This window comes from Equus caballus, chromosome 4 (genome assembly GCF_041296265.1).
Source record: "Equus caballus isolate H_3958 breed thoroughbred chromosome 4, TB-T2T, whole genome shotgun sequence".
Classification (NCBI taxonomy): Eukaryota; Metazoa; Chordata; class Mammalia; order Perissodactyla; family Equidae; genus Equus; species Equus caballus.
The window spans coordinates 87,884,200-87,912,098 of NC_091687.1; the positions used below are offsets into that span (position 1 = coordinate 87,884,200).

The window sequence follows — 27,899 nt, forward strand, 5'->3', positions numbered from 1 at the left end:
CCCGGGGGCCGCGGGCGCGGCGGGGGGGGGCGCGGCCCGGGGGCTTCTTAAACCCCCCGCCCCGGCCCAGCCCGCACTTCCCCAGCACCGCTCCGCCCCCGGAGGGAGAGAGAGCGCGCCGCCGAGGAGCCGAGGAGGCCCGCCGAGACCCGCCAGCCCGGGCGCGAGAGAAGTTGAGAGCAGCGCAGCGCAGAGTTGCGAGCCCCGTCGTCGCGCCCCGACAGCGCCCCAAGAGCGCCCAGCCCAGCCAAGCCAGCCCGCGCCCCAGCCCCAGCATGATGAACAACAGCGGCTACTCGGAGCCCGCGGGCCTCGGCCTGGGCGACGAGGCGGACGACATGCCGTCCACGGAGAAGGACCTGGCGGAGGACGCGCCGTGGAAGAAGATCCAGCAGAACACGTTCACGCGCTGGTGCAACGAGCACCTCAAGTGCGTGGGCAAGCGCCTGACCGACCTGCAGCGAGACCTCAGCGACGGGCTGCGCCTCATCGCGCTGCTCGAGGTGCTCAGCCAGAAGCGCATGTATCGCAAGTTCCACCCGCGTCCCAACTTCCGCCAGATGAAGCTGGAGAACGTGTCCGTGGCCCTCGAGTTCCTCGAGCGCGAGCACATCAAGCTTGTGTCCATCGGTCAGTGCGGGCGGGGAGGGCGAGAGTGCCCCGGGGCTGGGCTGGCCCGTGGGGCAGGGGACACAGGTGCTCGATGGGCGCGGGGAGCTGAGAGAGGGCAGAGCGCGGCGCCCGGCGCAGGGAGAGGACCCTGGCCCGGCTCTCCCGCCCTCTGACGCAGGCCACGCGGGCGCTGCCTTCACACCCCGCTCAGGAGAGCCAGCATCCCGGAGGGGGCCGGGGGACCAGACCTTACTGTTCTTGAGTCCTCCAGCTTCAGCCTCCCCCTACCCACTCCCACCAACCCGCCTCTACTCGTTGTCCCCTTTGCTGCCATCGGGCAACCCAGCCCATGCTTGAGAGGACAGGGTCAGTGCCCGTTGGTGATTGCTGGGGGCATCTCCCCCCAAGACAAAGCAAATGGCTTCCCAGCCTCCCAGCACCTCCACAGGGGAGGAGCGTGCTGAAGGCAGGTCCCAACCACGGCCTGATCCAAGGGCTCTGAGTAGAGGGAGAGTTGGTGGCGGGGCAGGCATGTGCTCAGCAGCTGGGTTCAGGCCCGGGGGCCGGGGCAGGCAGCGCCCAGCCTCAGAAACCTAAAAAGGCACTGAGCGAGCGCAGGGAGCCTTAACCCCTGCCTGTCCTCCTCCCGCTTCAGCCTCCCGGGAGGGGGCTCCCGCTCGTCCGCGCCTGGCCCCAACCCACCCCCTAAGCCGGGATTGGCTGCAGCTAACGGTCCGGGCTGAGGGGAGGGAGGGGAAGCCTGTAGAAGGGAGGAAGTCATTGAGTGTAACCAGATTTGGAAGGTGTGTCAGTGTTGGGTGGGGGTGGGGAGGTACTCTAGGCTAGAGAGCCGAGGAGCAGAGGGTGGGCTCCCAGTGGCGAGAGGCTGCCCCTCTCCTCACTGCCCTGCAGTCGTCTCTGCAGGCTGGGGGCTTGGGGAAGACCCCCTACCCGTCTGCTGAGCTCCTAAGAGTCCTGCTGTGATTTACCAGAGAGGCCTTTCGGGGGATGCACCCTAGGGCCACAGGAGAGGAGTTTCACATGGGGTCAGGTGCCTCCCCCACTAGGCTGCCCCAGAAACTTCTCCAGATAATTGAATGTCTGTCCACCCCCACTCTCCCCCAGGGCATCGCTAGGCCTCCTGAATTAGCAGCTGAGGTCAGTCCAGGGCCCTTTGCCCTGTCCAGTCCCCTCTCTGGGCCTTACCTCCTCCTGCTCCAGTACTGCCCCCCCACCCCACCCTCTCTGGCCTGGAAATAGCCCTGCCTCCGTGACACAGCAGATGTCTCTGAGCTTTCCAGAAGGACAAGCCTGAGGACAGGGGATGGGGGAGGGGGCCCTGGTATGTGTAGTGGGGCAGAGGGCTCTGAGTGGGAGTGTGTGTGTGTGTGTGTGTGTGTGTGTGTGTGGAGGGGGGGTCAGACACAGTCAGCCCTGGGGCTGTCATCCCCCTGCACGCTTGGATTTGACAGACAGGACTGACTGTCCCAGGTGGGGTCTCCAAGGGGAGAGCCAGGGCCTCACCAAGACTTTATAGGAAACTACTCAGCCTTCCCCTCCCCTCCCGGCTGTGGGGGCACTCAGCCCCTCTCCAGGCCTCATCCTTCCTGCACGCACCTCTCCCCTCCCCCATGGCGGTGCCTGGCTCCAGCCCCTTGGCTCAACTGTGGAGGGGCCGGCTCAGAGTAGCGGGGGAAGAAGCAAAAGCTGGTTTAGGGGCGGGAGGGAAGCTCCTCGGTTCCCGCTGAGAGGAAGGGGAGCCATTCCCCATTTGGGCCAAGTGGCTCACTCGCGCTGATGAGATAAGCTGTCAGCAATTCAGCTGCTGGGCCGAGGCTGAGGCTGGAGGGGAGGGGGCACAGGCGGCAGGGGCTGCCTGACCCTGACAACATGTAAAGGGGTTCCTCGCCAGAAGCAGCATCCTGCTTCCTCTAGTTCCCTCTGTCCCACTTGAGGTGGGAAGGGGCTGCTTAGGGGGCCTCCTCTGGGTATTGTCTCTGGACTGAAACTGAGCATCTGGGCACTTGGGAGGGGGGTCGGAAAGACTCCCCACTTCCATATCTAGGAGTAGAGTAGAAGCTGAGAAGTCCACCTGAAGGAGAGGGTACTCAGCCTGGGCTGAGGAGCTGCGTGCCCTTCTTACCCCTCTATCCCTGTCCCGGCCCCTACCACCCCCTCAGCCCCTCGGAACAAAGAGGCTTGTGAGGCAGCTCTGTCCCGCAGCTGTTCCCCAGTTGCTATTCCTTCTCCTTGAGCCAGCAGCCGAGGGAGGGGCTGGAGGGGGCAGCAGCTGTCCCGGCACCTCCCTCTCTTGGCCCTCTCTCCTCCCCCTCCACTTGAGGCCTGGGGTGGCCTCAGAGACTGGCTGTCGGCTCCTCCCACTCCTTTGGGGGTATCCCTAGGCAGACAGAGAAGTGGTGGCTCATGGGGTGTGAGAGAGGAAGCTGGGCTTGAGCTGACCTCCCCTCCTCTACCTACCCTCTGAGGCGGGTAAGGGAGAGGAAGGTCATTGCTACCAGAGTGGGACTCTGGGCCCGCCCCTCTCCTGCCCCTGGCTGCACCAGACCACTTGCTGTCTGGCCCAGGGCCAGTTGCCGGGGAGAGACCTCTCTCTGCAGCAAATATGAATGACCCCCCACCAGCCCTCCCACCTCCACCCCAGCAGCCTCAAGGCCTCCCGCCCAGGGATCTGGCTCCAGTTTTCAAGAAGCACTTCTGAGTGTGTGAGCACCAGCTTTGGAGGCTGTCAGGGTCGTGAGAGGCTGTGGGGCACCGGGTGTCAAGACTGTGTGAAAGTGTTGTGGCCCTGTGTGTTTGAGAGAGAAAGCACTGCACCGGGAGGCTGGGAGTGAGTGTGTCATGGAATCTGAAAGCTGCCAAACCATTGTGCTGCAGTGGAGCCAGGGGGAGAGGAGGAGGGCTGGGGAGCTGCTGGGGAAGGAAGGATGAATCAGTGAAAGTGGGTGGGGGGAGCCAAGGGGACCAGAGCCCAAGGCCAGAAGGACAGAAAGACTGAGATTTGCCCTCCTGGGGGCAGGTGGGGGTGGATGGGGGATTCTAGGGCTCCCCAACCCTCGGTCTCCTAATGCAGCCCATCCCCCAAGATCTAGAGCGGGCAGGAAAAGATGTGTAAGGCGGCCCCTCCAGCCCCACCCTTTCCCATCTCTCTGGCAACATCAGTAAACAAGGCCGAGTCTTCCATCCCCTCCCAGCCTCCTGAAAGCAGTGCTCCAGGAAGCTGATGGATTTAAGGCCTGCTTGTCCATTACAAATAAGCTGGTTTCCAAAGATCTATACTCTAGGCCACCCCCGGCTCCTGGATATTTCTTTCTGGCTGTTAAAGGGGAACTAGGCCCCCTAAATCTTAGGGAACTCGTTCTGGTCCATCGTATTCCTCAGAGGAGGGAATGGGCAGAGCCTCACCTCCTGAGACTTGAGTCCACGTGGGTGACATTTCTCCTGGCTCTTGTGAAATCCTGCTGGCCCCCAGCATTTGAAAACATGATTTTCAAGCCTTAACGGAGCATGCACCGTACCCCCATCCTCCTCCCAGAACTTTGTTCCAAAAGCCTTTTATGGCGTCCCGAGAAGAATTTGGCTGGAACCAGGTTGGTCCTACTCCTCTCCGACTTCAGTTTTTAAAATATTCATTCATTCCACCAGTATTTATTGAGACCCTACTAAGTTCTAGGCTCTGAGTCTAGAGAGAGAAAATCCAGTGTCTAGAGTGAAAGAAGCCAGACCAGAAAAGAGTGCATACTGTATGATTCTATTTATGTAAAAGTCTAGAAAACGCAAACTCATCTATGGTGACCGAGCGCAGATCAGTTGTTGCCTGGGAAGGGGGGACAAGCAGAAGTGGAGGAGGGATCACCAAGGGGTACACGCAAGAAAACTTAGGGGACGGATAGATAGGTTTATTATCTTGACTTGTGGCGATGGCTTTATGGGTATTTGCATATGGTCCACGCCTATCCAGTTGTACTCTCTAATACGCGCAGTTCGTGGTATGTCAAGCATACCTCAAAAAAACTGCTGAAAAATGAAACAAAACAGTGTCTCCCCCCAAGAGGCTTCCAATCCTAGATAATTGCATGGATGCCTACAGCCCAATAGGACGGATAGGAAGCCCCCTTGAGTGTTGTGACAGAGGTGCAAGTACCCGCTACAGGAGCACAATGGGAAGCAGCCTCACTCCAGGGTTCATAAAAGAGGTGGCCTCTGGGCTGGGCCTTGCAGGAGGGAGAGAATTTGGGAGGAAGAGAAGCAGGTGGGTTCCAGAGGTAGGAGGCCTGACCCCAGCTCTCTAGCAGCTGCCTCAGGAACTGGGGAGGGGAGGGAGGGGGCTGTGGGGGCAGAGGGGTCTGGGCAGCAGAGCGTGGGGTCCCCCTGAGCCCAGTTTGTTCCCTCTGCTCTGCAGACAGCAAGGCCATCGTGGATGGGAACCTGAAGCTGATCCTGGGGCTGATCTGGACGTTGATCCTGCACTACTCCATCTCCATGCCCATGTGGGAAGATGAGGATGATGAAGATGCCCGCAAACAGACGCCCAAGCAGCGTCTGCTTGGCTGGATCCAGAACAAGGTGCCCCAGCTGCCCATCACTAACTTCAACCGCGACTGGCAGGATGGCAAAGCTCTGGGTGCCCTGGTGGACAACTGTGCCCCTGGTGAGTGGGCTAGCAGGCCTGCCATGGAGCCCTTGGCCTGGAAAGGAGAGCTGGGATGAGCTGGTGGTACTGAGGCCTGTGGTTATCAGAATGCATATCTTAGGGCTAGGGGATGAGGACCACCTGTGGGGCTTGCCCCCTGCTCCAGCTGAGAATCACTGCTGGAGTCAGACCCTTCCTGTTGGGTATGCCAGATCCTGCAGTGGCGAGAAAAGGTTTAGAACCCCTTGTTTTACAAACAAAGACACTGAGATCCAGAGAGGGCCAGGGACTTGTCCAAGACCACACAGCTTACCTGGCAGAACTGAACCAGAGCCCAGGGCCTCGAATCCTTGCCCCATGAATTTCCTGTTTTGTCACATGGGTACCACTTCTGCTCAGCCAAGAGGAAGGAGATGCGGTGGGACTGGTAGCAAGAAGGCGAGGAGTTAGACCCTGAGAAGGCTCTTCTTTGTGAGACGCTGGGACAGCTTTGAGAAGGGGCTGAGGCCCAGGATGATGTGGCCTGAGGCTGGTGTGGCACTGCCCAGTGGCAGATGACCCAGTCCTGCCCTCTCTCAACATAGGTCCTGGCCTGGTCAGTGGGGCAGCTCAGGGCCCTAAGGAGACTGAGGCTTCGCAGGCTGGAGCCCGACCCTGTGACCCTCACCTCCTGAGAAGATAGGTCTTCCCCGCAGGGTGGGTCAGCTCTGCCTCTGGGGAGTCATGGCCCCTTGGGAGAGTCCTCCCTCAGCCCAGGGTCAGCTGGAGAGCAGGGGGTGGGAGGCGGGGGCGCCGCTGCCTGGGAAGCATTCCCGGCTGCTGAGCCATTGCCCGTAGCTGATGCGGCTGCCAGCAGTGAGCTCAGCTGTTCCGGCCAGTCATGGATTCCAGCCTTTGAGCCGGCCCCCTCCCCGCTATGGAGCATCGCCCCCTCCTCCAGCTCTGGCCTGGACCAAGCACCCCCTCACCCCTGCACCCCTCCGCAGGAGTGATCTGGGGCTGCCTCAGCATTACCTCTGTTAGGAGGGCTGGGTTCTGGGTGCCACAGAGGGGAGCCCATCCTCTCCTAATAGGCTCTTCGATCCTTACTTTCCCCAAGTGGGCAGTTAGGAAGGAGAGGGGGTCATGCCCTCAGGTGGATGTGGGAAGGGCTTAGAGATCTAGGACTTGAGGGCAGCTCTGAGGAGACCTCGGGGATGGGTCTGAGGCGTATGTGGCAGGGACTCTCACCTCCTCTCCTGCCCTCGAGGCAGCTGGAATGAGGCAGGAGGGGTCTGGGGGTGTCCTCACAGGGGTCTGGTGTCCAGGGTCTGTGCTGGGGCCTGGGCAGGCAGGAGGCCGGCTGGCAGGGCTGGTGCCAGGCTGCGTCAGCCAGGGCAGAAAGGCCTCATTGTTGGTGCTACGCAGGGCTGCCGTGCCTCTAAAGAGTGATGGGCATCCCAGCTGATGGGCCATAATATCAGGGGTCAGCAGGAACCTGGCTGGTTAGGGGCCTAGAGCTGCGTGGGAGGGGGTGTGACTCCACAGCCTGTGAGGGTGTTGGATGACAAATGCTCTGCATTCTGGCTGACTGCTTTCCTCTGATCATCGTCTCCCTCCACCGTCTCTCCAGGCCTCTGCCCTGACTGGGAGGCCTGGGATCCCAACCAGCCTGTGGAGAACGCCCGGGAGGCCATGCAGCAGGCGGACGACTGGCTCGGGGTGCCCCAGGTACCCTTGCTCTGGGGCAAATGGGTGCCCCAAGTGGGTGCTCGGGGTGGGTGGACAGTATAGGGGCTGGAGGGCCAAGGGTGGGGGTTGGGTCTATCAGGAACCTGGTCAGGATGTGAATGAGAACCAGAGTTGCCAGTTAAGGAGGGCACCTTGTAACTCTGTTCCTCCCTGTGGCAGGTGATTGCCCCCGAGGAGATTGTGGACCCCAATGTAGATGAGCATTCTGTCATGACCTACCTGTCCCAGTTCCCCAAGGCCAAGCTCAAACCTGGTGCCCCTGTTCGCTCCAAGCAGCTGAACCCCAAGAAGGCCATTGCCTATGGGCCTGGTATGTGTTGAGCCCCTGTCAGCCCTCCCCAAGCAGCTGGGCACATGCTGGGATAGATCTCCCTAAGTAATGTGGCTCTGCCTTCTGCCCCTCAGGCATTGAGCCCCAGGGCAACACCGTGCTGCAGCCTGCCCACTTCACCGTGCAGACGGTGGATGCCGGTGTGGGCGAGGTGCTGGTCTACATTGAGGATCCTGAGGGCCACACCGAGGAGGTATGGAGAGGCTGCTGGGGATAAGAGGGATTAGTGTGGGTTTGGAACCAGAGACCACAGGCCAACAAGAGGAATGGCCTGGAGATGGCTGCCAGAGCCACCTGCTATGCTAGAGACTGGGGGAGGCTTCACCACGGGGGCCGCCAGGCACTGTGGGGTCAAGAGTGGCTACAGCCACTGTGACTTCCAATCTTTTCCCTTCCCAATAGGCCAAGGTGGTTCCCAACAATGACAAGGACCGCACCTATGCTGTCTCCTACGTGCCTAAGGTTGCTGGGTTGCACAAGGTATCTGCCTACAGGTCCGCCCCTGGGCTACCCATTCCATTCACATCCTTGGCTCTGGCTGTGTGGACCCCTCTCTCAGCTGGCACTCTGCCCCGCCCCGGGGCACTAGCCACCCACCTCTCACCCTCCTTGGCTGTGCTCTGCCCCTTTACTCCCTCTCAGAATTGCTCTCCCCTAGAAGCTAACCTTTGACCCCTGACCCCCAGGTGACTGTGCTCTTTGCTGGCCAGAACATCGAACGCAGCCCCTTTGAGGTGAATGTGGGCATGGCCCTTGGGGATGCCAACAAGGTGTCAGCCCGTGGCCCTGGCCTGGAGCCTGTGGGCAATGTGGCCAACAAACCTACCTACTTTGACATCTACACTGCAGGTAAGGATGGGGCCCAGGGGGCTGTCAGGCAGGCAGCCCCTGACTGTGCATGGGCAGTGTGGATGGGAGACTCGGGCAGAGGTCCCAGCCAGAGGGTGGGTGGTCTCAGGGTGAGGGAGCCCCAAGCAGCTGTGTGTGTCCAGAGCAGGGGCTGATGTCCTTTGTCTGTGGTAGGGGCCGGCACTGGTGATGTTGCCGTGGTGATCGTGGACCCGCAGGGCCGGCGGGACACAGTGGAGGTGGCCCTGGAGGACAAGGGCGACAGCACGTTCCGCTGCACATACAGGCCTGTGATGGAGGGGCCCCACACAGTGCATGTGGCCTTCGCTGGTGCCCCCATCACCCGCAGTCCTTTCCCCGTCCATGTGGCAGAAGGTAAAGGATCTTCACCCATCCTCACAATCACCCTCGCCGAGGCCAGGACGCAGAGAGAATTGTCACCAATTCCGGGTCTGAGGATTTATGGGAAACAAAGCACTAAATTCAGGGGCAGATGGGGAGCCAGCTGAAGGTTTAAAACAGGCAGAAGGAACAGCTAGAGGGTGGGGCTCTGGAGAGATGTCCTGGTCGTCTCTCCTCCCCCTACCCCCTGAGAAGGGTCAGGAGACCACAGTGAAGGATACTAGACAGGTGCCACCTTGGAAGGGTTGAGGGGGAAGCAACAGGGCCACACGGGTTGGGGTGTATATGGTGAGCACTCATATGCCAGACCCTCAGGTGGTGACTCCCCCGACTTGGTTCTCTCCCTGCCACTCAGAGCCCTTGCCACCGCTCGCCCCTTCCGTGCCCATCGTCCACCAGGCCAAGAGAGTGGTGCCACGTTAGTACTCTCCAGCGAAGGTGGGGCCAGGCATGGCCATAGCTGACTGGCCTCACCTGTGCTGTGTGGCATGGCCCAGGTGGTGTGGAATCGTTCCCCCTTCCGTGGCATTCTGTGACAGGCCCCAGGTTCCACGCCATTGTCTGTGTTCATTGCAGATCCAGTTTCTTTGCCACTTGCCTGATGATTTATGTGATGAGGTCTAGGTTCCGTGCCATTGCCTGTGTCCCGTTGTGGGCCTGGATTACGTGTCATCGCCTGTTTTGTGGCACTCCATGGGTTCCATGCCATTTTATGTGTTCCGTGGCAGGCTGAGATCACTGTTCTTTGGCCTGCGTTCAGTAGCAAGGTCTGGGTTCATTGCCACTGGCGGTGTTCTGTGGCGGTGTTCTGTGGCAGGTGTTCTGTGGCAGGCTGATTTCCATGCATTGCCTGTGATCTGTGGCAGGCTTCATGTTATATGGACTATCTCTGGTTCCATGGCGTTGCTGAGTGTTTTGTGGCATGACTTACTTCCTAAAGCTGCTATGGGGGCTCTGAGAAGGCTCAAATGGCTCTAGGTGGATGGCCTTGGGGTGGGTGAAGGGGCTTTCCCTCTCTTCACTCCACTCTCTGCCCAGGCTCTGCCATGCCTTTGTCCCAAGCAAGAGTGACTCTGAGAAGCCAAGCAGGAAAGGTTTCTTGTGACCAGCCTGATTGAGGGGGGCTGTGGCCAGCTCCCTGCCCAGCATGGCTCCCAGCAGCCCTAGTTTTGTTGGGGACACCAAGGAGCACATGGGAGGGTTGCATGAGACTGTGGCCTGTGCCTGTGAGGGGGTCAGGAAGACTGTGCATAGTGAAGTGGTGAGGGGCTGAGGCTCTGTCCAGGGCCGCTCAGTACCCCCAACCTCCCCTCTCCTCTTCCCCCCAGCCTGTAACCCCAATGCCTGCCGCGCCTCTGGGCGGGGCCTGCAGCCCAAGGGTGTGCGGGTGAAAGAGGTGGCTGACTTCAAGGTGTTCACCAAGGGCGCTGGCAGCGGAGAGCTCAAGGTCACAGTCAAGGGGCCAAGTGAGTGCCAGGGCCCAGGGCCAGTGGTGGGGATCAGGGAGCAGGGAGGGAATTTGGCCAGTGGTTCTGACTCCCTCAGGGCAGTGACAGCTAGCACCACTCCCTGCTGGGGAGACTCCAAAGAGACACTGACCAGAAGTCCCCTGGGACCTCAGGCACATTATCTCTTCTCTGCCTCAGTTTCTCAGTCTGTAAGCTGGGAATGACCCTCTCTGCCCTACATGCTATACTGGGCTGCTATGCACAGGGATGACGTGTGGTCCCTGCCCACCAGCAGCACTGCCCTCAGGCTAGGCCTGGATCCCAAGGGTTCCCTGAGGGGGTTGAGGAGCTGGGACTTGCAGACCTTTGATCCCCCTACTTCCCACATCTCCTCAGAGGGCACAGAGGAGCTGGTGAAGGTGCGAGAGGCTGGGGACGGTGTGTTCGAGTGTGAGTACTACCCTGTGGTGCCTGGGAAGTATGTGGTGACCATCACGTGGGGCGGCTATGCCATCCCCCGCAGGTAAGCATCACGCTCCCCGCATGCCTTCCTGTCTGGGCCCTCACAGGGTGGGAGGTGGGAGAGGGGCTACCTGGGACTCTGAGGGAAGAGAGGAGGGGTCCCTCTGGCAGGGGCACACCAACAGTACTGACATCAGCTCCCTCTTTGCCCAGTCCCTTTGAGGTACAGGTGAGCCCAGAGGCAGGAGCGCAGAAGGTACGGGCCTGGGGGCCTGGTTTGGAAACTGGCCAGGTGGGCAAGTCAGCTGACTTTGTGGTGGAGGCCATTGGCACGGAGGTGGGGACACTGGGTAAGTGGCCGGGTGGCAGCAGGTGGGAATGCTGGGGAGTGGTGTGATGGAGGGACACTGGGGAGTGACTAGGGGACAAGAGGCAGGAATGCTAGGGAGTGTCCAGATGAGACAGGGAGATGGTACATGGGGACACCTGGGGTGGGGTGTTGTGGGAGTGATGGGGGACCTATCTGAATGTCCAGGCTGCCTCTTGTGCCCTCTCACCCTCCCCACCTTGCACCTAGGCTTCTCCATTGAGGGGCCTTCACAGGCCAAGATCGAGTGTGATGACAAGGGGGATGGCTCCTGCGATGTACGGTACTGGCCCACTGAGCCCGGGGAGTACGCCGTGCATGTCATCTGCGATGATGAGGACATCCGAGACTCGCCCTTCATTGCCCACATCCAGCCAGCCCCACCTGACTGCTTCCCGGACAAGGTGTGGTCCCGGCTCCTGCACACTATCCGGGATGGGGTGAGCAGCGCCTCCTCCAGTCCCCAACCCAGCCCTCCTCTCTTGCTCCTGCACAGGTGAAGGCCTTTGGGCCTGGCCTGGAGCCCACTGGCTGCATCGTGGACAAGCCTGCGGAGTTCACCATTGATGCCTCTGCAGCTGGCAAGGGAGACCTGAAGCTCTATGCCCAGGTGGGGCATTGCCTAATCCCACTGCCCCTCACTGCCCTAGGCAGGGACCCTGAGAGGGTGGGGGTAGATTAGAAGAGGGGCCTCTGGGCATCATAAAACTGATTCTTGTGGGTCCATAAGAACTATGGAAAACTTGAAATTTTGTTTTCTTACTGATAATAATCTTAAAAACATATTTTACCAAAAACGTATTTTTATACTAATAATTTGTAGTTAAAAGATGGTTTGATTGAATAAGACATTGGATTCCCAGGTCAGTTTCTCAGACTGGCGTCCCTTGATCCCTAGAGGTTAATGAACATATTCTTGGGTCCAAAAGTATCTAATTCTTTAAAAGCTTCATCATTCAATTTGAGGAAGATTGATTTAGCCCAGCCTCCCCCCTGCCAACATATTTCAGAGACCTAGGCTGGGAGACCAGGCCATGCAGACGGCCTAGAGCCCTGTCTCCTGGCTCCCAGGGTGCGCCCTGGCCACCAGAACGCAGAGCACTAGGCTGTGTGGCCTGAGGTCTATGGCGGTTGGGGCGCTGGGTGTTGGCGGTGGGTAGGGAGGACAGCCCCAAGCCAGCAGAGGGCGTCGGTGCTCTGAGAAGGCCAGAGTGCTCTAAGTACCTTGCTCGGATGATGCCCACAGGACGCCGACGGCTGCCCTATCGACATCAACGTCTTCACCACTGGCAACGGCATCTTCCGCTGCTCCTACGTGCCCACCAAGCCCATTAAACACACCATCATCATCTCTTGGGGAGGTGTCAACGTGCCCAAGAGCCCCTTCCGGGTGCGTCCTCTGAACCCTGCCTGGTGCCCACTGCCCAGGGGTCCCAGAGGGAGGGTGAAGCCCTATGCAGGAGATGTCGGCTGTCGCTGGGCCCTGGTCACTGCTCCCCACCTCAAGGCCCCCACGAAGGAGCTAAGATTGATCCCATTAAGGCTGAGGCGCCTAGTGCTGGGGAAGAGGATGGGCTTTGAGGGAGGGGCACCATGCTGAGCATTGACCCCTTCCCACAGGTAAACGTGGGAGAGGGCAGTCACCCTGAGAAAGTGAAGGTGTACGGCCCTGGCGTGGAGAAGACGGGCCTCAAGGCCAACGAGCCCACCTATTTCACCGTGGACTGCAGCGAGGCGGGGCAAGGTGCACCAGCCAGGCGGGGGAGTAGGAGACGGGGCCTGGGGCGGGGTCTGGGTGGGTAGGGCTAGTACTCCTGGCAGAGCTGTTTCCTGGCAGAGCTTTAGTGGGACTGCTCAGGTGGGGCAGGTTGTTGAGCCCCCATCTCATGGCCTCCTGTCTGCCTACCCTCAGGCGATGTGAGCATTGGCATCAAGTGCGCCCCCGGCGTGGTGGGCCCCGCAGAGGCTGACATTGACTTTGACATCATCAAGAATGACAATGACACCTTCACAGTCAAGTACACACCCCCAGGGGCCGGCCGCTACACCATCATGGTGCTGTTTGCCAACCAGGTACCCTGCCCTCAGCTTTTGATACTCACTAGCGGCCTACACCTCCCAATTCTAAACCAGCAGCTTGAGATGCTGTCATCTGGGGACAATTCCACAGCCATTGACTGAGCACGTTCCTGTGTGTGGGGAGCATGCCTCAGAAGAAAAAAAAGGGGCTCTTTCAGAGACTGCCCTTGTCCACCATGACGAAGCCTTTTCTCCATGCAGGAGATCCCTGCCAGCCCCTTCCACATCAAGGTGGACCCATCCCATGATGCCAGCAAGGTCAAGGCTGAGGGCCCTGGGCTGAACCGCACAGGTAGGTGTCTGGGCAGGGGCTGGGCTGGGCTGGGGTTTGCGCTAGGTGGCTGCCAGGCCCTCACCACTGTCTCTGGGTGGGCTCCCCAGGTGTAGAAGTTGGGAAGCCCACTCACTTCACGGTGCTGACCAAGGGAGCTGGCAAGGCTAAGCTGGACGTGCACTTTGCCGGGGCCGGCAAGGGTGAGGCTGTGCGGGACTTTGAGATCATCGACAACCACGACTACTCCTATACCGTCAAGTACACCGCCGTCCAGCAGGTGGGCTCTGGCCCCTCCCATGCCCCTGCCTGTCCTGGCTGATGGGGGTCCTGGGTCTCCTTCCTCACATAGGGCCAGTTCTGGATCTTGGCCCCTTTCCTGCCTCCCATCCTCTCTGGCTGTGGATCTCTGAGCCTAGGTCCACACTGACCAAGGGCATGTTGCCAGGCTGTCTAAGCAACCTAGTTCTGACCTCCTGTTGAATCCATTAGGGCAACATGGCAGTGACAGTGACCTATGGTGGGGACCCCGTCCCCAAGAGTCCCTTTGTGGTGAATGTGGCACCTCCGCTGGACCTCAGCAAAGTCAAAGTTCAAGGCCTCAACAGTAGTAAGTGGGGCAAGAGCTGCCCTTGGAGTGAGGGGTGTTGGAGGAGGGGGTAGGCTGAAGCCTCTGCTCACGGTGTCCCTTGCCTCCTATGCAGAGGTGGCTGTGGGGCAAGAACAGGCATTCTCTGTGAACACACGAGGGGCTGGTGGTCAGGGCCAGCTGGATGTGCGGATGACCTCACCCTCCCGACGACCGATCCCCTGCAAGCTGGAGCCTGGGGGCGGAGCTGAAGCCCAGGCTGTGCGCTACATGCCTCCTGAGGAGGGTCCCTACAAGGTGGACATTACCTACGACGGCCACCCGGTACCTGGCAGCCCCTTCACTGTGGAGGGTGTCCTGCCCCCCGACCCCTCCAAGGTGAGGAGATAGAAGCTGATGGGAGCTGGGAGTTAGGGGCTTGTAGGGAAGATGGATGAGTCACAGGGGCAGAGGTCAGAGGGCCTTATGTCCTGGAGTGGGCACAGCCAAGGACCCAGGGCCAGGGCGATCCCCCACCCCAGGACCTCCTTTTGAGACAGCTTAGTTAGTAAGAACCTGGCCTTGGATCAGACCTGGGCTTGAATCCCAAGTCTACTAACTGGGACAAATTATTTAATCTCTCTGCTTCCGTTTCTGCACCTGGAATTGTTATAGGGCCTCAGTCTGTAGTAGCTGCTACAGTTGAAGATGCCTGGCTGGGTGGGGGGCCATGAAGGCCAAGCACGGGTGAGGCCAAGTGTAGGGAACTCACATACCTGCTCTTCCCTCTAGGTTTGTGCTTATGGCCCTGGTCTCAAGGGTGGGCTGGTAGGCAGCCCAGCGCCGTTCTCCATCGACACCAAGGGGGCTGGCACCGGTGGCCTGGGGCTGACTGTGGAGGGCCCCTGTGAGGCCAAGATCGAGTGCCAGGACAATGGTGATGGCTCATGTGCGGTCAGCTACCTGCCCACGGAGCCGGGCGAGTACACCATCAACATCCTGTTCGCCGAAGCCCACATCCCCGGCTCACCCTTCAAGGCTACCATCCGGCCCGTGTTCGACCCGAGCAAGGTGCGGGCCAGTGGGCCAGGCCTGGAGCGTGGCAAGGCTGGTGAGGCAGCCACCTTCACTGTGGACTGCTCGGAGGCGGGCGAGGCTGAGCTGACCATCGAGATCCTGTCAGACGCTGGCGTCAAGGCCGAGGTGCTGATCCACAACAATGCTGACGGCACCTACCACATCACCTACAGCCCCGCCTTCCCCGGCACCTACACTATTACCATCAAGTACGGTGGGCACCCCGTACCCAAATTCCCCACCCGCGTCCATGTGCAGCCCGCTATCGACACCAGTGGAGTCAAGGTCTCGGGGCCTGGTGTGGAGCCGCACGGTGAGTGAGAGAGGAGCCAGGAGCCCGTCAGGGAGCCAGGGGAGGCAGCAGAAGGGACGGAAGCAAGCCTGAGTGCTTAGCAGAGCACCATAGTCTGAAGGGAGGACTTGGGGACAGCCCTGGCGTCCTTAGGGCTCAGACACCCCAGAGAAGCAGCCAAGGGTGCAGGCGGGGCGTGGAGCTTTGTCTCTGCTCTTGTGACACAATTGCATCTGCCCATGGACATGTTTCTGGGGAGATTCTTAACTTTCATTAGCTTAAGGGGTCCCTGATCTGAGAAAGCTAAGAACCCTGCTCTAGGCAGTGCAGAGGGAAAGCTTTGGGGTAGGGGGTGACGAGAGCCAGGAGACAGCTCAGCTCCATTCAGTAAATGAGAGTGGATCACCTGCTGGGGGCCAGACCCTGGGTTAGGCATGAGGGTGGGCGAGGGACGTAAGACCCAGACTCACCCATGAGCGGCCCTCAGCCTGGTGGGGCAACTGACGTGAACAGAATGTCACCATATGGTGAAGCGAGCAAAGGCAGGGGCTGTGGGAGACAGGGCCTGGAGCTCACAGGGGTGCAGAGGGTGGCCTGGCTCACGCTAGGAAGCAGTCAGTGGAAAGGAAGAGCAGCCTTGGAGTCGGGGAGACGAAAAGAGGGGTGAGCAACTGTGTGAAGGTTGATCCCAGCCCATGCTGAGCTCTCTTCTCCTGGGACCCAGGTGTCCTGCGTGAGGTGACCACTGAGTTCACTGTGGATGCAAGATCCCTAACAGCCACAGGTGGGAACCATGTGACGGCTCGTGTGCTCAACCCCTCGGGTGCTAAGACGGACACCTACGTGACGGACAACGGGGATGGCACCTACCGAGTGCAATACACAGCCTATGAAGAGGGTGAGGGGCCGGCTGGGCGGGGATGGGGGATCTGATCACAGCATTCTCAGGGCAGGAGGGTGCTGGGGCCGCGCACACCCTGACTTTCCGTGTGGCCGGCTTCCAGGCGTACATTTGGTGGAGGTGCTGTATGATGACGTAGCTGTGCCCAAGAGTCCCTTCCGAGTGGGTGTGACCGAGGGCTGTGACCCCACGCGTGTTCGGGCCTATGGACCAGGCCTGGAGGGTGGCTTGGTCAACAAGGCCAACCGCTTCACTGTGGAGACCAGGTATCCTCCCACTTTCCTAACCTTGACCCTGACACTGTGGCCACCCCAATCCCAGCCGCTTGCTCTCCCCCTTTGTCCTTCTGTGTGTGCCTCATCCCCACCCCATCACCTCTCAAAGGTGACCCAGGAACAAACCTACCCTAGTGTCTCAGATCAGCCCCTGTGGCTCATCCCTCCTCAGCCACACCCTCATTGGCCTGCCCTCCTTCCCCTCAGCCCCGTTCAGCTGTTCCTCCATCCCCACTCACTGGTCGTAGTGGAGCTGATGGGTGTCGTCTTGCAGGGGAGCAGGCACTGGGGGCCTAGGCCTAGCCATCGAGGGCCCCTCGGAAGCCAAGATGTCCTGCAAAGACAACAAGGATGGCAGCTGCACCGTAGAGTACATCCCCTTCACCCCTGGAGACTATGACGTCAATATCACCTTTGGGGGGCGGCCCATCCCAGGTGTGCAGAGAGGGTGGGTGGGGGGCTCAGGGAGGGCAGCAGGATGCTCGCTCAGTGAGAGGGAAACTACAAGGAAGTGGGATATGGAAATTCATTCCTAGAACTGGATGGGTGCAAGTCCAGCCAGCGGGGGACGCATAGGAGGCACGTGTGGGTTCCGAGGCTGTGGCCAAGAGGCAGGGCAGTGGGTGCTCCGGTTCATTCCCAGAGGCCCAATGCTGGCCTCCTGGTCCTTTGCCTGGAGTGCCAGACTTCATGGGTTCGGTCACTCAGACACAGTCCAGGCCGCTCTCCCTGGCTCAGTGAGGACAGCCTCGTGCTTGCTCTCTCCGTCTACAAAGCAAAGAACTCCCCTGCTCTCCTGCTGGGCCAGGCTGCTGGGCAGGTCACAGCTTCAGTTATTGCGTAACTTGGGCCTGCTGAAATTGGATATTTTTCCCCCCTTAACTTTCCTAATTTCATACTGTCAAAAATGCATTCTTTTGAAAATATCCCATTTTTAACATTTTCTTAACTTAGGAAGGCCTTATTCCAGGGCTGTGGCTCAAATGAGATTTGCCCAGCCTCAGTCTGCAGCCAAGTTTATTTATCCTTGTTTATGTTTTGTTAGCAAGTTCCTAAACATTTGCACATGTTGGTCTGGCCTCCCTGGGGCATTCCAAAGTGGGGAAGGCCTCTTCTTCCTGGTTCCTCAGTGTCAGAGAGATCCTCTCAGGCAGGTGGGTAGGGGCTGATGTCCTTCTCCTTACAGGGAGCCCGTTCCGGGTGCCAGTGAAGGATGTGGTGGACCCCGGGAAAGTGAAATGCTCAGGACCAGGGCTGGGGGCCGGTGTCAGGGCCCGGGTACCCCAGACCTTCACGGTGGACTGCAGCCAGGCTGGCCGGGCCCCCCTGCAGGTGGCTGTGCTGGGCCCCACAGGTATGGGATAGCTGGGGCAGGGTGGAGGGAGGCGGGACAGGGTGCCAGGAGGCTCTGCTGACCCTGCTCCCCTTGCCCAGGTGTGGCTGAGCCTGTGGAGATACGTGACAATGGAGATGGCACCCATGCTGTCCACTACACCCCGGCCACTGATGGTCCATACACGGTAGCCGTCAAGTATGCCGACCAGGAAGTGCCACGCAGGTGAGGCCCAGCTTTGGGCTCCCATGCTGTGCTGAGCTCTAGGGCACTCCTACCCTGCTCATGTCTACGGGGAGGATTCCAGGCCCCAAATGAGATCGTTCCCCCACTCCGACCCCCTGGCCAACTGTCTATCCCTTCTGCCCCTAAAGCCCCTTCAAGATCAAGGTGCTTCCAGCCCATGATGCCAGCAAGGTGCGGGCCAGTGGCCCTGGCCTCAACGCCGCTGGCATCCCTGCCAGTCTGCCTGTGGAGTTCACCATCGATGCCCGGGATGCTGGTGAGGGCTTGCTTACCGTCCAGATCCTGGTGAGTCCATGTGCAGCCCACCTCCCACATCAGGCTCTGCCCACAGGCAGGGCTTGACCTCTGCTTCTCCCCTAGGACCCCGAGGGTAAGCCCAAGAAGGCCAACATCCGAGACAATGGGGATGGCACATACACCGTGTCCTACCTGCCAGACATGAGTGGCCGGTACACCATCACCATCAAGTACGGCGGTGACGAGATCCCCTACTCACCCTTCCGCATCCATGCCCTGCCCACTGGGGACGCCAGCAAGTGCCTCGTCACAGGTGGGCTCCCACCCCGCTTCCTCTGCCCCTGCTCACCATCCAGCAGCCCTCACAGCTCTTCCAGGTCCCTGGCCCAGTCCCCAGGGGACTGTTGGTCAGAAAGCCCTCCCCTCCCACCTCCCCTGCCCCCATCCCCACTCCTGAGCGCTGCATGGCCTCACACTCTTCTCTATTTCCAGTGTCCATTGGAGGCCATGGCCTGGGTGAGTGCCCTTTCTCTTCTTGCTGTGGGCTGAGATGGTGGGGGCAGCTGGGAATGGAGGGAAGCTGGGCACAGCCCCCACGGACCCCTGACCAGGCTCTTCCGTGTGGCAGGTGCCTGCCTAGGCCCCCGCATCCAGATCGGGGAGGAGACGGTGATCACAGTGGACGCCAAGGCAGCAGGCAAGGGGAAGGTAACATGCACAGTGTCCACGCCGGATGGGGCAGAGCTCGACGTGGACGTGGTTGAGAACCATGACGGTACCTTTGACATCTACTACACAGCGCCCGAGCCGGGCAAGTACGTCATCACCATCCGCTTTGGAGGCGAGCACATCCCCAACAGTCCCTTCCATGTGCTGGTAAGTTCCACGCTGCAGCCAGGCTAGAGGGTGGCTGGGGAGGTGGGCCCAGGCCCTCCTAGGGGCAGCAAAGAATCCTAGGACCTGTCCCTACATCTGGTGAATTCTGGGCCAACTGCTTGAGTCAAGCCCTTGCTTTCCGCACAGCCTCCCAGCCTGGGAGGTGAGCACAGCCCTCCTCTGGGCCCTCTGGCAGTTGGTCAGTTCTCTGGAGGAACTTGCCATGTTCCTCCCTGGCCCTCGGGCCCACTGTCCCCACACATCTCCCCCGTTGGCCCTGCAGGACGATGAAGCCCTCCAGAGGGTAAAGCACCCAAGATATCCATCCTGCCCTGTGGGTAGCCCAGGGTTGGGGGTCCCTGGGTCATTCTCTGAGTCAGCTTCCTGTCACTCAAGCTGGTGTGTACTGGCCTGCCACATCCTGTGCTCTCCCATGCCTTGCCTCCCAGGCGTGTGACCCCATGCCCCACGTGGAGGAGCCCTCTGACGTGTTGCAGCTGCACCGGCCCAGCGCCTACCCCACACACTGGGTACTGCTGCCACCCACCTGGGCGAGACCTCGTCCTGCTCCTCCTCTTCCTTCATTTCTTCCCCTAGCCCTCAGCAGCTAAGGCTGGGGCATGGTTTCGGGGCCATCTTGTGGAGGAGGTGGGGGACAGGCTGGGCAGATGAATCCTGAGCTGGCACAGCACCTCTTTTCTTGCAGCTGACACGCCTGTCTTGCCCTCTGATTTCACCATTAACCACCTTGTTCTTTTCTCACTTTCTCTGACTTCAGTCATGGCTCAGGCCAAGCTCCTCAGGCCTTCCCCAGCCAATGACTATTCCCTTTCACCTGTCACAGGCCACAGAGGAGCCAGTGGTGCCTGTGGAGCCAATGGAGTCTATGTTGAGGCCCTTCAACCTGGTCATCCCCTTCACCGTGCAGAAAGGGGAGCTCACAGGTACTGCCCTGGGGCCCTGAGGCATGAGGGCTCAGAGGGAGGACACCTTCTTCAAGGTCCAGCCCCTTGTCTTAGAGATGAAAACTGGGGCCCAGAGAGGGGAAACGAGCTACCCAAGGTCACACAGCAAGTTGGGCAGAGCTGGAACTCAGATTCAAGCCTTCTGTCTCCCAGTTCAGGGTTCTTTTCACTGCTCGAGGTGCCTAACCTCTGGGGTGGAAACAGAACCACACAGGACTGGGAGCCTGGGGCAGCAGGTGGGTTGAAGTAGGAGAAACCAGAGTCCCCCACATAACTGTGTCTGCTTGGCAGGGGAGGTACGGATGCCCTCTGGGAAAACTGCCCGGCCCAATATCACCGACAACAAGGATGGCACCATCACAGTGAGGTACGCGCCCACTGAGAAAGGCCTGCACCAGATGGGGATCAAGTATGATGGCAACCACATCCCTGGTGAGTCGGGTCTGGCTGGGCTGGGCTGGGCTGGGCTGAGCTGAGTTGAGCTGAGCTGAGTGGAGCCCATAGCAACTTCATTCTTGCCTTCCTTCTTTCAACAAACATTTATTGAGCGCCTGCTATGTGCAGACATCATGTGAGGCACTAGGGAGGCTGATAGACTTCCATTATGCAGACCCCTATGGCAGAGATGTAAGGCTCAGCAGGGAGGCTGCTGGAAGGTGCTGGGGGCCAAGTTGGGCTCAGGCAGCCCCAGTCCTCACTCTTGACCCAGCCCCCTTTCTCTGTCCACCCTGCAGGGAGCCCCCTGCAGTTCTATGTGGATGCCATCAACAGCCGCCATGTCAGTGCCTACGGGCCAGGCCTGAGCCATGGCATGGTCAACAAGCCGGCCACCTTCACCATTGTCACCAAGGATGCTGGGGAAGGTGAGAGAGCTGTAGGCAGGGCGCTGGGGTAGGGGCCAGCCAGGGGCAAGAGTGAGGGCAGGACCTCTGATCTCAGCCCCATCTCCACCTACAGGGGGTCTGTCACTGGCCGTGGAGGGCCCGTCCAAAGCAGAGATCACCTGCAAGGACAACAAGGATGGCACCTGCACGGTGTCCTACCTACCCACAGCGCCTGGAGACTACAGCATCATCGTGCGCTTTGATGACAAGCACATCCCGGGGAGCCCCTTCACAGCCAAGATCACAGGTGGGTGAATGTGTGGGCACATACAGCCTATGACACACTCCCCCAGCACACGACAAATGTATAAGCCCAGCATGTTCAAGTCACCCTGGAGCATTAGGGTAGGGGCCCTTCGAGATGGAAGGGACCATTTTTGGATAAAGATTGAGAACACTCTATCTCTCTAGCAGGTGAGACACAGCCAGCCACCCCCCATGCTTTGAAACACATCATCTCATTTGTCTTCGAAGTAATGCCTGCAAAGTTAGGGTATTGATTATCCTTTTTGATAGCTGAGGAAACCAGTAGGCCCAGGGAGGTAAGCAACTTGATCAGAGCCATACAGCCAGTAAGGGGTCTCTGTTGTCTGGTCCAATCTACTGTTTTGTTTCCAAGAAACTATGTGACTCAGGATTAAAAAACACAAATTAGGGATTTAACCCATTCAGGACTGAGGCATCCACAGGGCAGTTGGGGTGCTGGGCCTCTCCATAATCCTTGGCAGCTAACATGTGAATGAAGACTGTGCTCTCCCAGGCCTTGGGCCTCTCTGCCTGTGAGTGGTCCCCAGTCTGTTGAGTCCAGCAGGGTCTGCCAGGAGGTTTCCTGAGCCCCAGGAGGGTAGGGCCACCCTGGAGTCACAACTGCCCGGTACCCCATCTCCCCCACCAGGCGATGACTCGATGAGGACGTCACAGCTAAACGTGGGCACCTCCACGGATGTGTCACTGAAGATCACCGAGAGTGACCTGAGCCTGCTGACCGCCAGCATCCGTGCCCCCTCGGGCAACGAGGAGCCCTGCCTGCTGAAGCGCCTGCCCAACCGGCACATTGGTAAGTGTGGGGCCTCTGGAGGCCTGAGAGGAGCCCAAGGGATGCTCTGCCAGGCCCAGGGCTCTATGACTGATCCCCTCTCCTCCACAGGCATCTCCTTCACCCCCAAGGAAGTTGGGGAGCATGTGGTGAGTGTGCGCAAGAGTGGGAAGCACGTCACCAATAGCCCCTTCAAGATCCTGGTGGGGCCTTCTGAGATCGGGGACGCTAGCAAGGTGCGGGTCTGGGGCAAGGGCCTGTCCGAGGGACAAACCTTCCAGGTGGCGGAGTTCATCGTGGACACTCGTAATGCAGGTGCTTCTTGCCCCAGAGACCCCTCATTTCCGCTAATGCCTCCAGTGAGGACTTGTCCTTTCCTGCCCAGCAACCCCTTGGCCAAAGCCTCTGCCCTGAACGTCCTGGCCCAGTCTCTGTTGGGATTCACATTCTGGGGCCCATGTAGGGGAAAGTGAATGTCCTCGTGTCGGTTCTCTCACTTTCAAGAGAAAGCTCAGCTGTCCTGAGTTTCTGCCTCTCCCTGGCTCACTGGAACCCAAGAGGCCTACCTTAGGGAATTTTCCAGATTACCTATTCCTGGCCCTCTGGGCCAGTGCCTTGCTCACACCCTCTCCTCCTGCTGATCTATCTTTCGTTAGTGGTTACTATACACCTTGGGTGCCCATTCTGAACAGAGCCGCAGTTTGGGGAGGGGAGAGCAGAGTTGTAGTGGGTGGCAGGGACTGAGGGAAATGTGTCCCTTGTTTCCTGCCAGGTTATGGGGGCCTGGGGCTGAGTATTGAAGGCCCTAGCAAGGTGGACATCAACTGTGAGGACATGGAGGATGGCACATGCAAAGTCACCTACTGCCCCACTGAACCCGGCACCTACATCATCAACATCAAGTTTGCTGACAAGCATGTGCCAGGTAAGGCTCTGGGCTGTGGCTGGGCAGGGAGAGGTCTGGAGGCTGGAGGCGGGCAGTGTGAGATGCCTGACCGGCCCTTTCTCCCCCTACAGGAAGCCCCTTCACTGTGAAGGTTACCGGTGAGGGCCGCATGAAGGAAAGCATCACCCGGCGCAGGCAGGCACCTTCCATCGCCACCATTGGCAGCACCTGTGACCTCAACCTCAAGATCCCAGGTGTGAGCCAGGAGGAGCCTGGGCAGGGCAGGGCGTTGGGGAGGGCCTGTGGAGAGCCTGCCCCGAGGGGTCTCTGTCCTGCTTGCTCATTTTTCACCTCCCTCCTCTCCCTGGCTCCCTGTGTCCCACAGGGAACTGGTTCCAGATGGTGTCTGCCCAGGAGCGCCTGACACGCACCTTCACGCGCAGCAGCCACACGTACACCCGCACAGAGCGCACGGAGATCAGCAAGACCCGGGGCGGAGAGACCAAGCGTGAGGTGCGGGTGGAGGAGTCCACCCAGGTTGGCGGAGACCCCTTCCCCGCGGTCTTCGGGGACTTCCTGGGCCGCGAACGCCTGGGCTCCTTTGGCAGCATCACTCGGCAGCAGGAGGGTGAGCAGGGCTGGGCTAGGGCCAGGGACCTCACAGGGAGGCTGGGCTGGGGAGAGTGCTGTCAGCCAGCCAGGGCTGGTCTGAGTGGAAGAGGCAGTTTTACTGAGGAGGGAGGGAAGGTCCAGGGCCGGGAGCAGTCCCAGTGTCACCCTGACAGTCCCCACCCCCTGCAGGTGAGGCCAGCTCTCAAGACATGACCGCACAGGTGACCAGCCCATCGGGCAAGACAGAAGCCGCAGAGATCGTCGAGGGGGAGGACAGTGCATACAGCGTGCGCTTTGTGCCCCAGGAGATGGGGCCCCATACTGTCACTGTCAAGTACCGTGGCCAGCACGTGCCCGGCAGCCCCTTTCAGTTCACTGTGGGGCCACTGGGTGAAGGTGGTGCCCACAAGGTGCGGGCTGGAGGCACAGGGCTGGAGCGAGGTGTGGCTGGCGTGCCAGGTGAGGGACAGGTAGTGAGGAGGGAGGGATGGGGGCAGGGCAGCTAGCAGGATGGGCAATGGTCCTGAAGAGCCACCTCTGCCCCACTTCCCTGTGTCCAGCTGAGTTCAGCATCTGGACCCGAGAAGCAGGTGCCGGGGGCCTGTCGATTGCTGTGGAGGGTCCCAGCAAGGCAGAGATTGCATTTGAGGACCGCAAAGACGGCTCCTGTGGGGTCTCCTATGTTGTCCAGGAACCAGGTGAGTGTCCACAATAGGGATGAGGGCTGGACCTGCCTGACCTTCCAGACTGGGTCTCTGCTCACCAACCAGGCAGGAGGTGGTTGGGGCTACAGAACTGACTCTTCACCCAGGCCTCTGCTCTTTCTCTGCCCCATCTTCCTCCACCCCACACCGCTGGGAATGCATGTCTGTCTCCAGAGCTGAGCCCTGACCCAAGGAGCCTGTCCTGGGATGAGGCTGGGGTAGGGGTGGTTCCCCCCTGCTGACCCTCATCCTGGGGCCTATGCTGACTGGCTTCCCCTCCCCAGGTGACTATGAGGTCTCCATCAAGTTCAATGATGAGCACATCCCAGACAGCCCCTTTGTGGTGCCTGTGGCCTCCCTCTCAGACGATGCTCGCCGCCTCACTGTCACCAGCCTCCAGGTGTGTGCCAGGGAGTGGGGCCCCTCTGCCACTCTGAGACATGGGCAGGAGTCAATGATGGTAGGCCCATGTAGGGCTGAGCAGTGATCTTGGAAGGGCCAGTGAGATGTCCCCGCTCCCTCACTGCTGTATAGCAGGGGGCTCCATGTCCCCTTCTAGGTGCCCCTCAGAGCAGTCTTACCAGCCTCAGGAGTCCCTGTGCCTCTCTCCCCATCCCACCCTAGAACTGAGCTCAATGCCCCATCCCCAGGTTCATCTTCACCTCCCCCAGTGCCTCCCCATCGGCCCACCTCCTCCATGGAGCGACCCCAGGCCAGTCCAGGCCACACTCCTTTTTCTTCCTCACAGCACCATCTTAGCACTGGCTTCTCTACCGTCAGGCTCGCTTTACAGTGTCTGGGTCTTACCTCCTCAGCCGGGAAAGGGCACATCATCTCTCAACCCCACTGTGCCCAGCACAGCCAGGTGGCCCCCCCTCCCAGCAGATGCATGCCGGGGCCATAACCCAGCCCCCGCCTCCCTCTGCAGCCTTGTTGAGAGCGTCCTAGAGCTGGGCTGGCGGCAGGAGCCACAGTGGGGGTGAGAGGTGGGAGCCTCCGGGCTGGGCATACAGTAAGAGCAGTGCCCAGTTGCAGAGGAGCGCGCCAGACCCTCCCAGGAGTCTGAGCACCCTCCATGGTCTGCGCAGGAGACGGGGCTCAAGGTGAACCAGCCAGCGTCCTTTGCGGTGCAGCTGAATGGTGCGCGGGGCGTGATCGATGCTAGGGTGCACACGCCCTCGGGTGCGGTGGAGGAGTGCTACGTCTCCGAGCTGGACAGTGGTGAGCTGGCCCTGCCCCTGCCCACCCCTGCCGTGCTTCTGGGAAGTGGAGGGGGGAAGACAAACTCACCCACCAACCCTCTGCCCCTCAGACAAGCACACCATCCGCTTCATCCCCCACGAGAATGGCGTCCACTCCATCGATGTCAAGTTCAACGGTGCCCACATCCCTGGCAGTCCCTTCAAGATCCGTGTTGGGGAGCAGAGCCAAGCTGGGGACCCAGGCTTGGTGTCAGCCTATGGTCCCGGGCTGGAGGGAGGCACTACAGGTGAGTGCTGGGGCTGGGGAGGGGTGAACAGTGGGTTGCTCAGCCTGCAGTCCTGTACTGCTCTGCCCAGAGGTAGGGGTGGTACTCATGAGTCCTCACAGAGGCCTGCTCCGGGGAGCCTGGGGCCTGGCCCATCCCAGCTTTAGGCCCCAAGACCTTCCTTCCTACAGCCTTGCTACCTCTGGCCCCCAGGTGTATCATCAGAGTTCATTGTCAACACCCTGAACGCGGGCTCAGGGGCCTTGTCTGTCACCATCGATGGCCCCTCCAAGGTGCAGCTGGACTGTCGGGAATGTCCTGAGGGCCACGTGGTCACTTACACTCCCATGGCCCCTGGCAACTACCTCATCGCCATCAAGTATGGTGGCCCGCAGCACATCGTGGGCAGCCCCTTCAAGGCCAAAGTCACAGGTGAGTGCCCCAAGTGGGAGAAGGTCCCTCCAGTCCAGCCTGCAGCCCAGCCCATCCTGGATGGCTCCAGTGGCCATTCACATCCGGGTCACAGTCTGCCTCAAACATCATGGACAAGTTATCAGGAATAAGGTGGGCCTGGCTTTACCTAACACACCGTTCTGTGGAGTTGTGAAGAATTATTTTTAAAAACCAAATGTTTCCTCTTTATTTTTGTCCATCAGTTGATTAATCTGTCCCCTGCGGTGGCTCCCCAAGCCTTAGCTTAGCTTTCTGCCCTCCAGCCTCCCAGAAGACAGAGCTCAGTAAATATTTAGCAAGCTGTCCTTTTGGAAGCCGCATGAAGGATTAGTTGGATGCATGTTCCTTTCTAAAGCAAGACTCTTATCCTGTGGCTTGAGTTCCCAGACAAAGCCTGTGGGGCGAGGGATGGAGCCATCAGAGGCCCCAGACCTCAGGATAAGCCTGCCCTGGAGCCCGGAGCCCAAGCTCATTTGGAATAGGGTGCCTCTCCTAGGATGCCACAGCTGAGGAAGGGAACGTGGCCCGGGACCCTGAGTCCCACGGGAGTGTCAGTGCTGGCCAAGGGCCTGCTGCCTAGGGAAGGGCAGGCCTCTGACCCAGCTCATGGCCACTCCTCTCTGTCCCTCAGGTCCCCGGCTATCGGGAGGCCACAGCCTTCACGAAACATCCACGGTTCTGGTGGAGACTGTGACCAAGTCATCCTCAAGCCGGGGCTCCAGCTACAGCTCCATCCCCAAGTTCTCCTCGGATGCCAGCAAGGTGGTGACGCGGGGCCCCGGGCTGTCCCAGGCCTTTGTGGGCCAGAAGAACTCCTTCACCGTGGACTGCAGCAAAGCAGGCATGCTGAGGGGGAGAGGGGCAGCCTCCCAGGGTGGGCAAGTGTGCAAGAACATGGGGGTGGGGTAGGGACTGGCGGGGGCCCAGGGCCCCTGGTGTGAGCCTGTCTCTCACTGCCGCCCCCTCCAGGCACCAACATGATGATGGTGGGTGTGCACGGGCCCAAGACCCCCTGTGAGGAGGTGTATGTGAAGCACATGGGGAACCGGGTGTACAACGTCACCTACACCGTCAAGGAGAAAGGAGACTACATCCTCATCGTCAAGTGGGGCGACGAAAGTGTCCCCGGAAGCCCCTTCAAAGTCAATGTGCCCTGAATCCCAGAAGTGCCTCCCCCAGCCTTGATCCCCACCTCTGGCCAAACACACTCACACACACACACAAATGTGCCACACCCAGATGCACACTTGCAGAATCAGTTACCACAAACACCTGCCTTGGGGTGTGAAATGAAGGCACAGCCTCCCCACCCTGCTGTGCCCCCCGGGGGCGGAGGGCCTTGTCTGTCTCAGGGCAGTGTGCCTCCCCTCAAATGTGATGTGAGGGTGGCCGGGGGGTTAGGGGGGCCAGGGAAGCCCTGAGTTTTCTGATGGGCTGAGGCCAGTGGGGGAGCACATGTGTGGGGGCGTCTGTGTGTGTGAGAGAGGTTACCCTCAAACCGCACCGCCGGCCATACTCCTTGCCGCTGAGGACTGTGTCTGGCCCCTCTGTGGCCACAACCCCAGAGTGTTAAGGACTTGGAAAAGCAAGCACAATCAGAGAAGAAAACAGACCCAGAACCAGTGGCAGCATCGGCACGTGGCCCAGCCGGGGGTGATTTATCCTCCGCCCCAGCTAGGCTCCTGGGGGACTGACTTCTCTTTTTTTATGGTTGCACAGCTCTGCCCCACTGGGGGCCTTTTTTACACACTGCGAGGCCCAGCTTTCTGGGGGGACTTTTGCACATGTCATGCGACTCAGCTGGGAGCCACTTAGGTGGAAAACTCCAAATAAAGTGCGGCCTGTCGCAGAGGCTTGGCTGTTCCTTTGCGTTTACTTTCCAT

At 59.9% G+C, this 27,899-nt stretch overlaps 1 protein-coding gene across 8 annotated transcripts; it reads left to right on the forward strand.

Annotated features, from left to right (window-relative positions):
* On the forward strand, positions 1-27,865 carry FLNC (filamin C). 8 transcript variants are annotated; one of them, XM_023639640.2, is made up of 49 exons: positions 64-630; positions 5,033-5,281; positions 6,876-6,973; positions 7,154-7,304; positions 7,400-7,518; positions 7,728-7,805; positions 8,012-8,174; positions 8,349-8,549; positions 8,932-8,994; positions 9,905-10,042; positions 10,421-10,547; positions 10,700-10,836; positions 11,064-11,257; positions 11,350-11,463; positions 12,100-12,243; positions 12,474-12,597; positions 12,766-12,926; positions 13,134-13,224; positions 13,314-13,483; positions 13,696-13,813; positions 13,908-14,170; positions 14,564-15,161; positions 15,865-16,038; positions 16,145-16,307; positions 16,591-16,751; positions 17,503-17,670; positions 17,751-17,874; positions 18,024-18,180; positions 18,256-18,445; positions 18,625-18,648; positions 18,761-19,008; positions 19,458-19,538; positions 19,853-19,952; positions 20,265-20,405; positions 20,708-20,836; positions 20,931-21,104; positions 21,753-21,914; positions 22,005-22,208; positions 22,666-22,818; positions 22,911-23,033; positions 23,165-23,407; positions 23,581-23,850; positions 23,952-24,089; positions 24,380-24,495; positions 25,184-25,316; positions 25,408-25,584; positions 25,777-25,995; positions 26,648-26,857; positions 26,986-27,865. In XM_023639640.2, the coding sequence occupies exons 1-49, from the start codon at positions 276-278 to the stop codon at positions 27,171-27,173; spliced, it is 8,226 nt and encodes a 2,741-aa protein (XP_023495408.1). In that variant the 5' UTR covers positions 64-275; the 3' UTR covers positions 27,174-27,865. The 8 variants fall into 8 exon arrangements, with proteins under 8 accessions (XP_023495413.1, XP_023495409.1, XP_023495408.1 ...); XM_023639641.2 differs by lacking the exon at positions 18,625-18,648 and having other exon boundaries at positions 63-630; XM_023639643.2 differs by lacking the exon at positions 19,458-19,538.
* Positions 27,866-27,899: the final 34 nt, after the last annotated feature.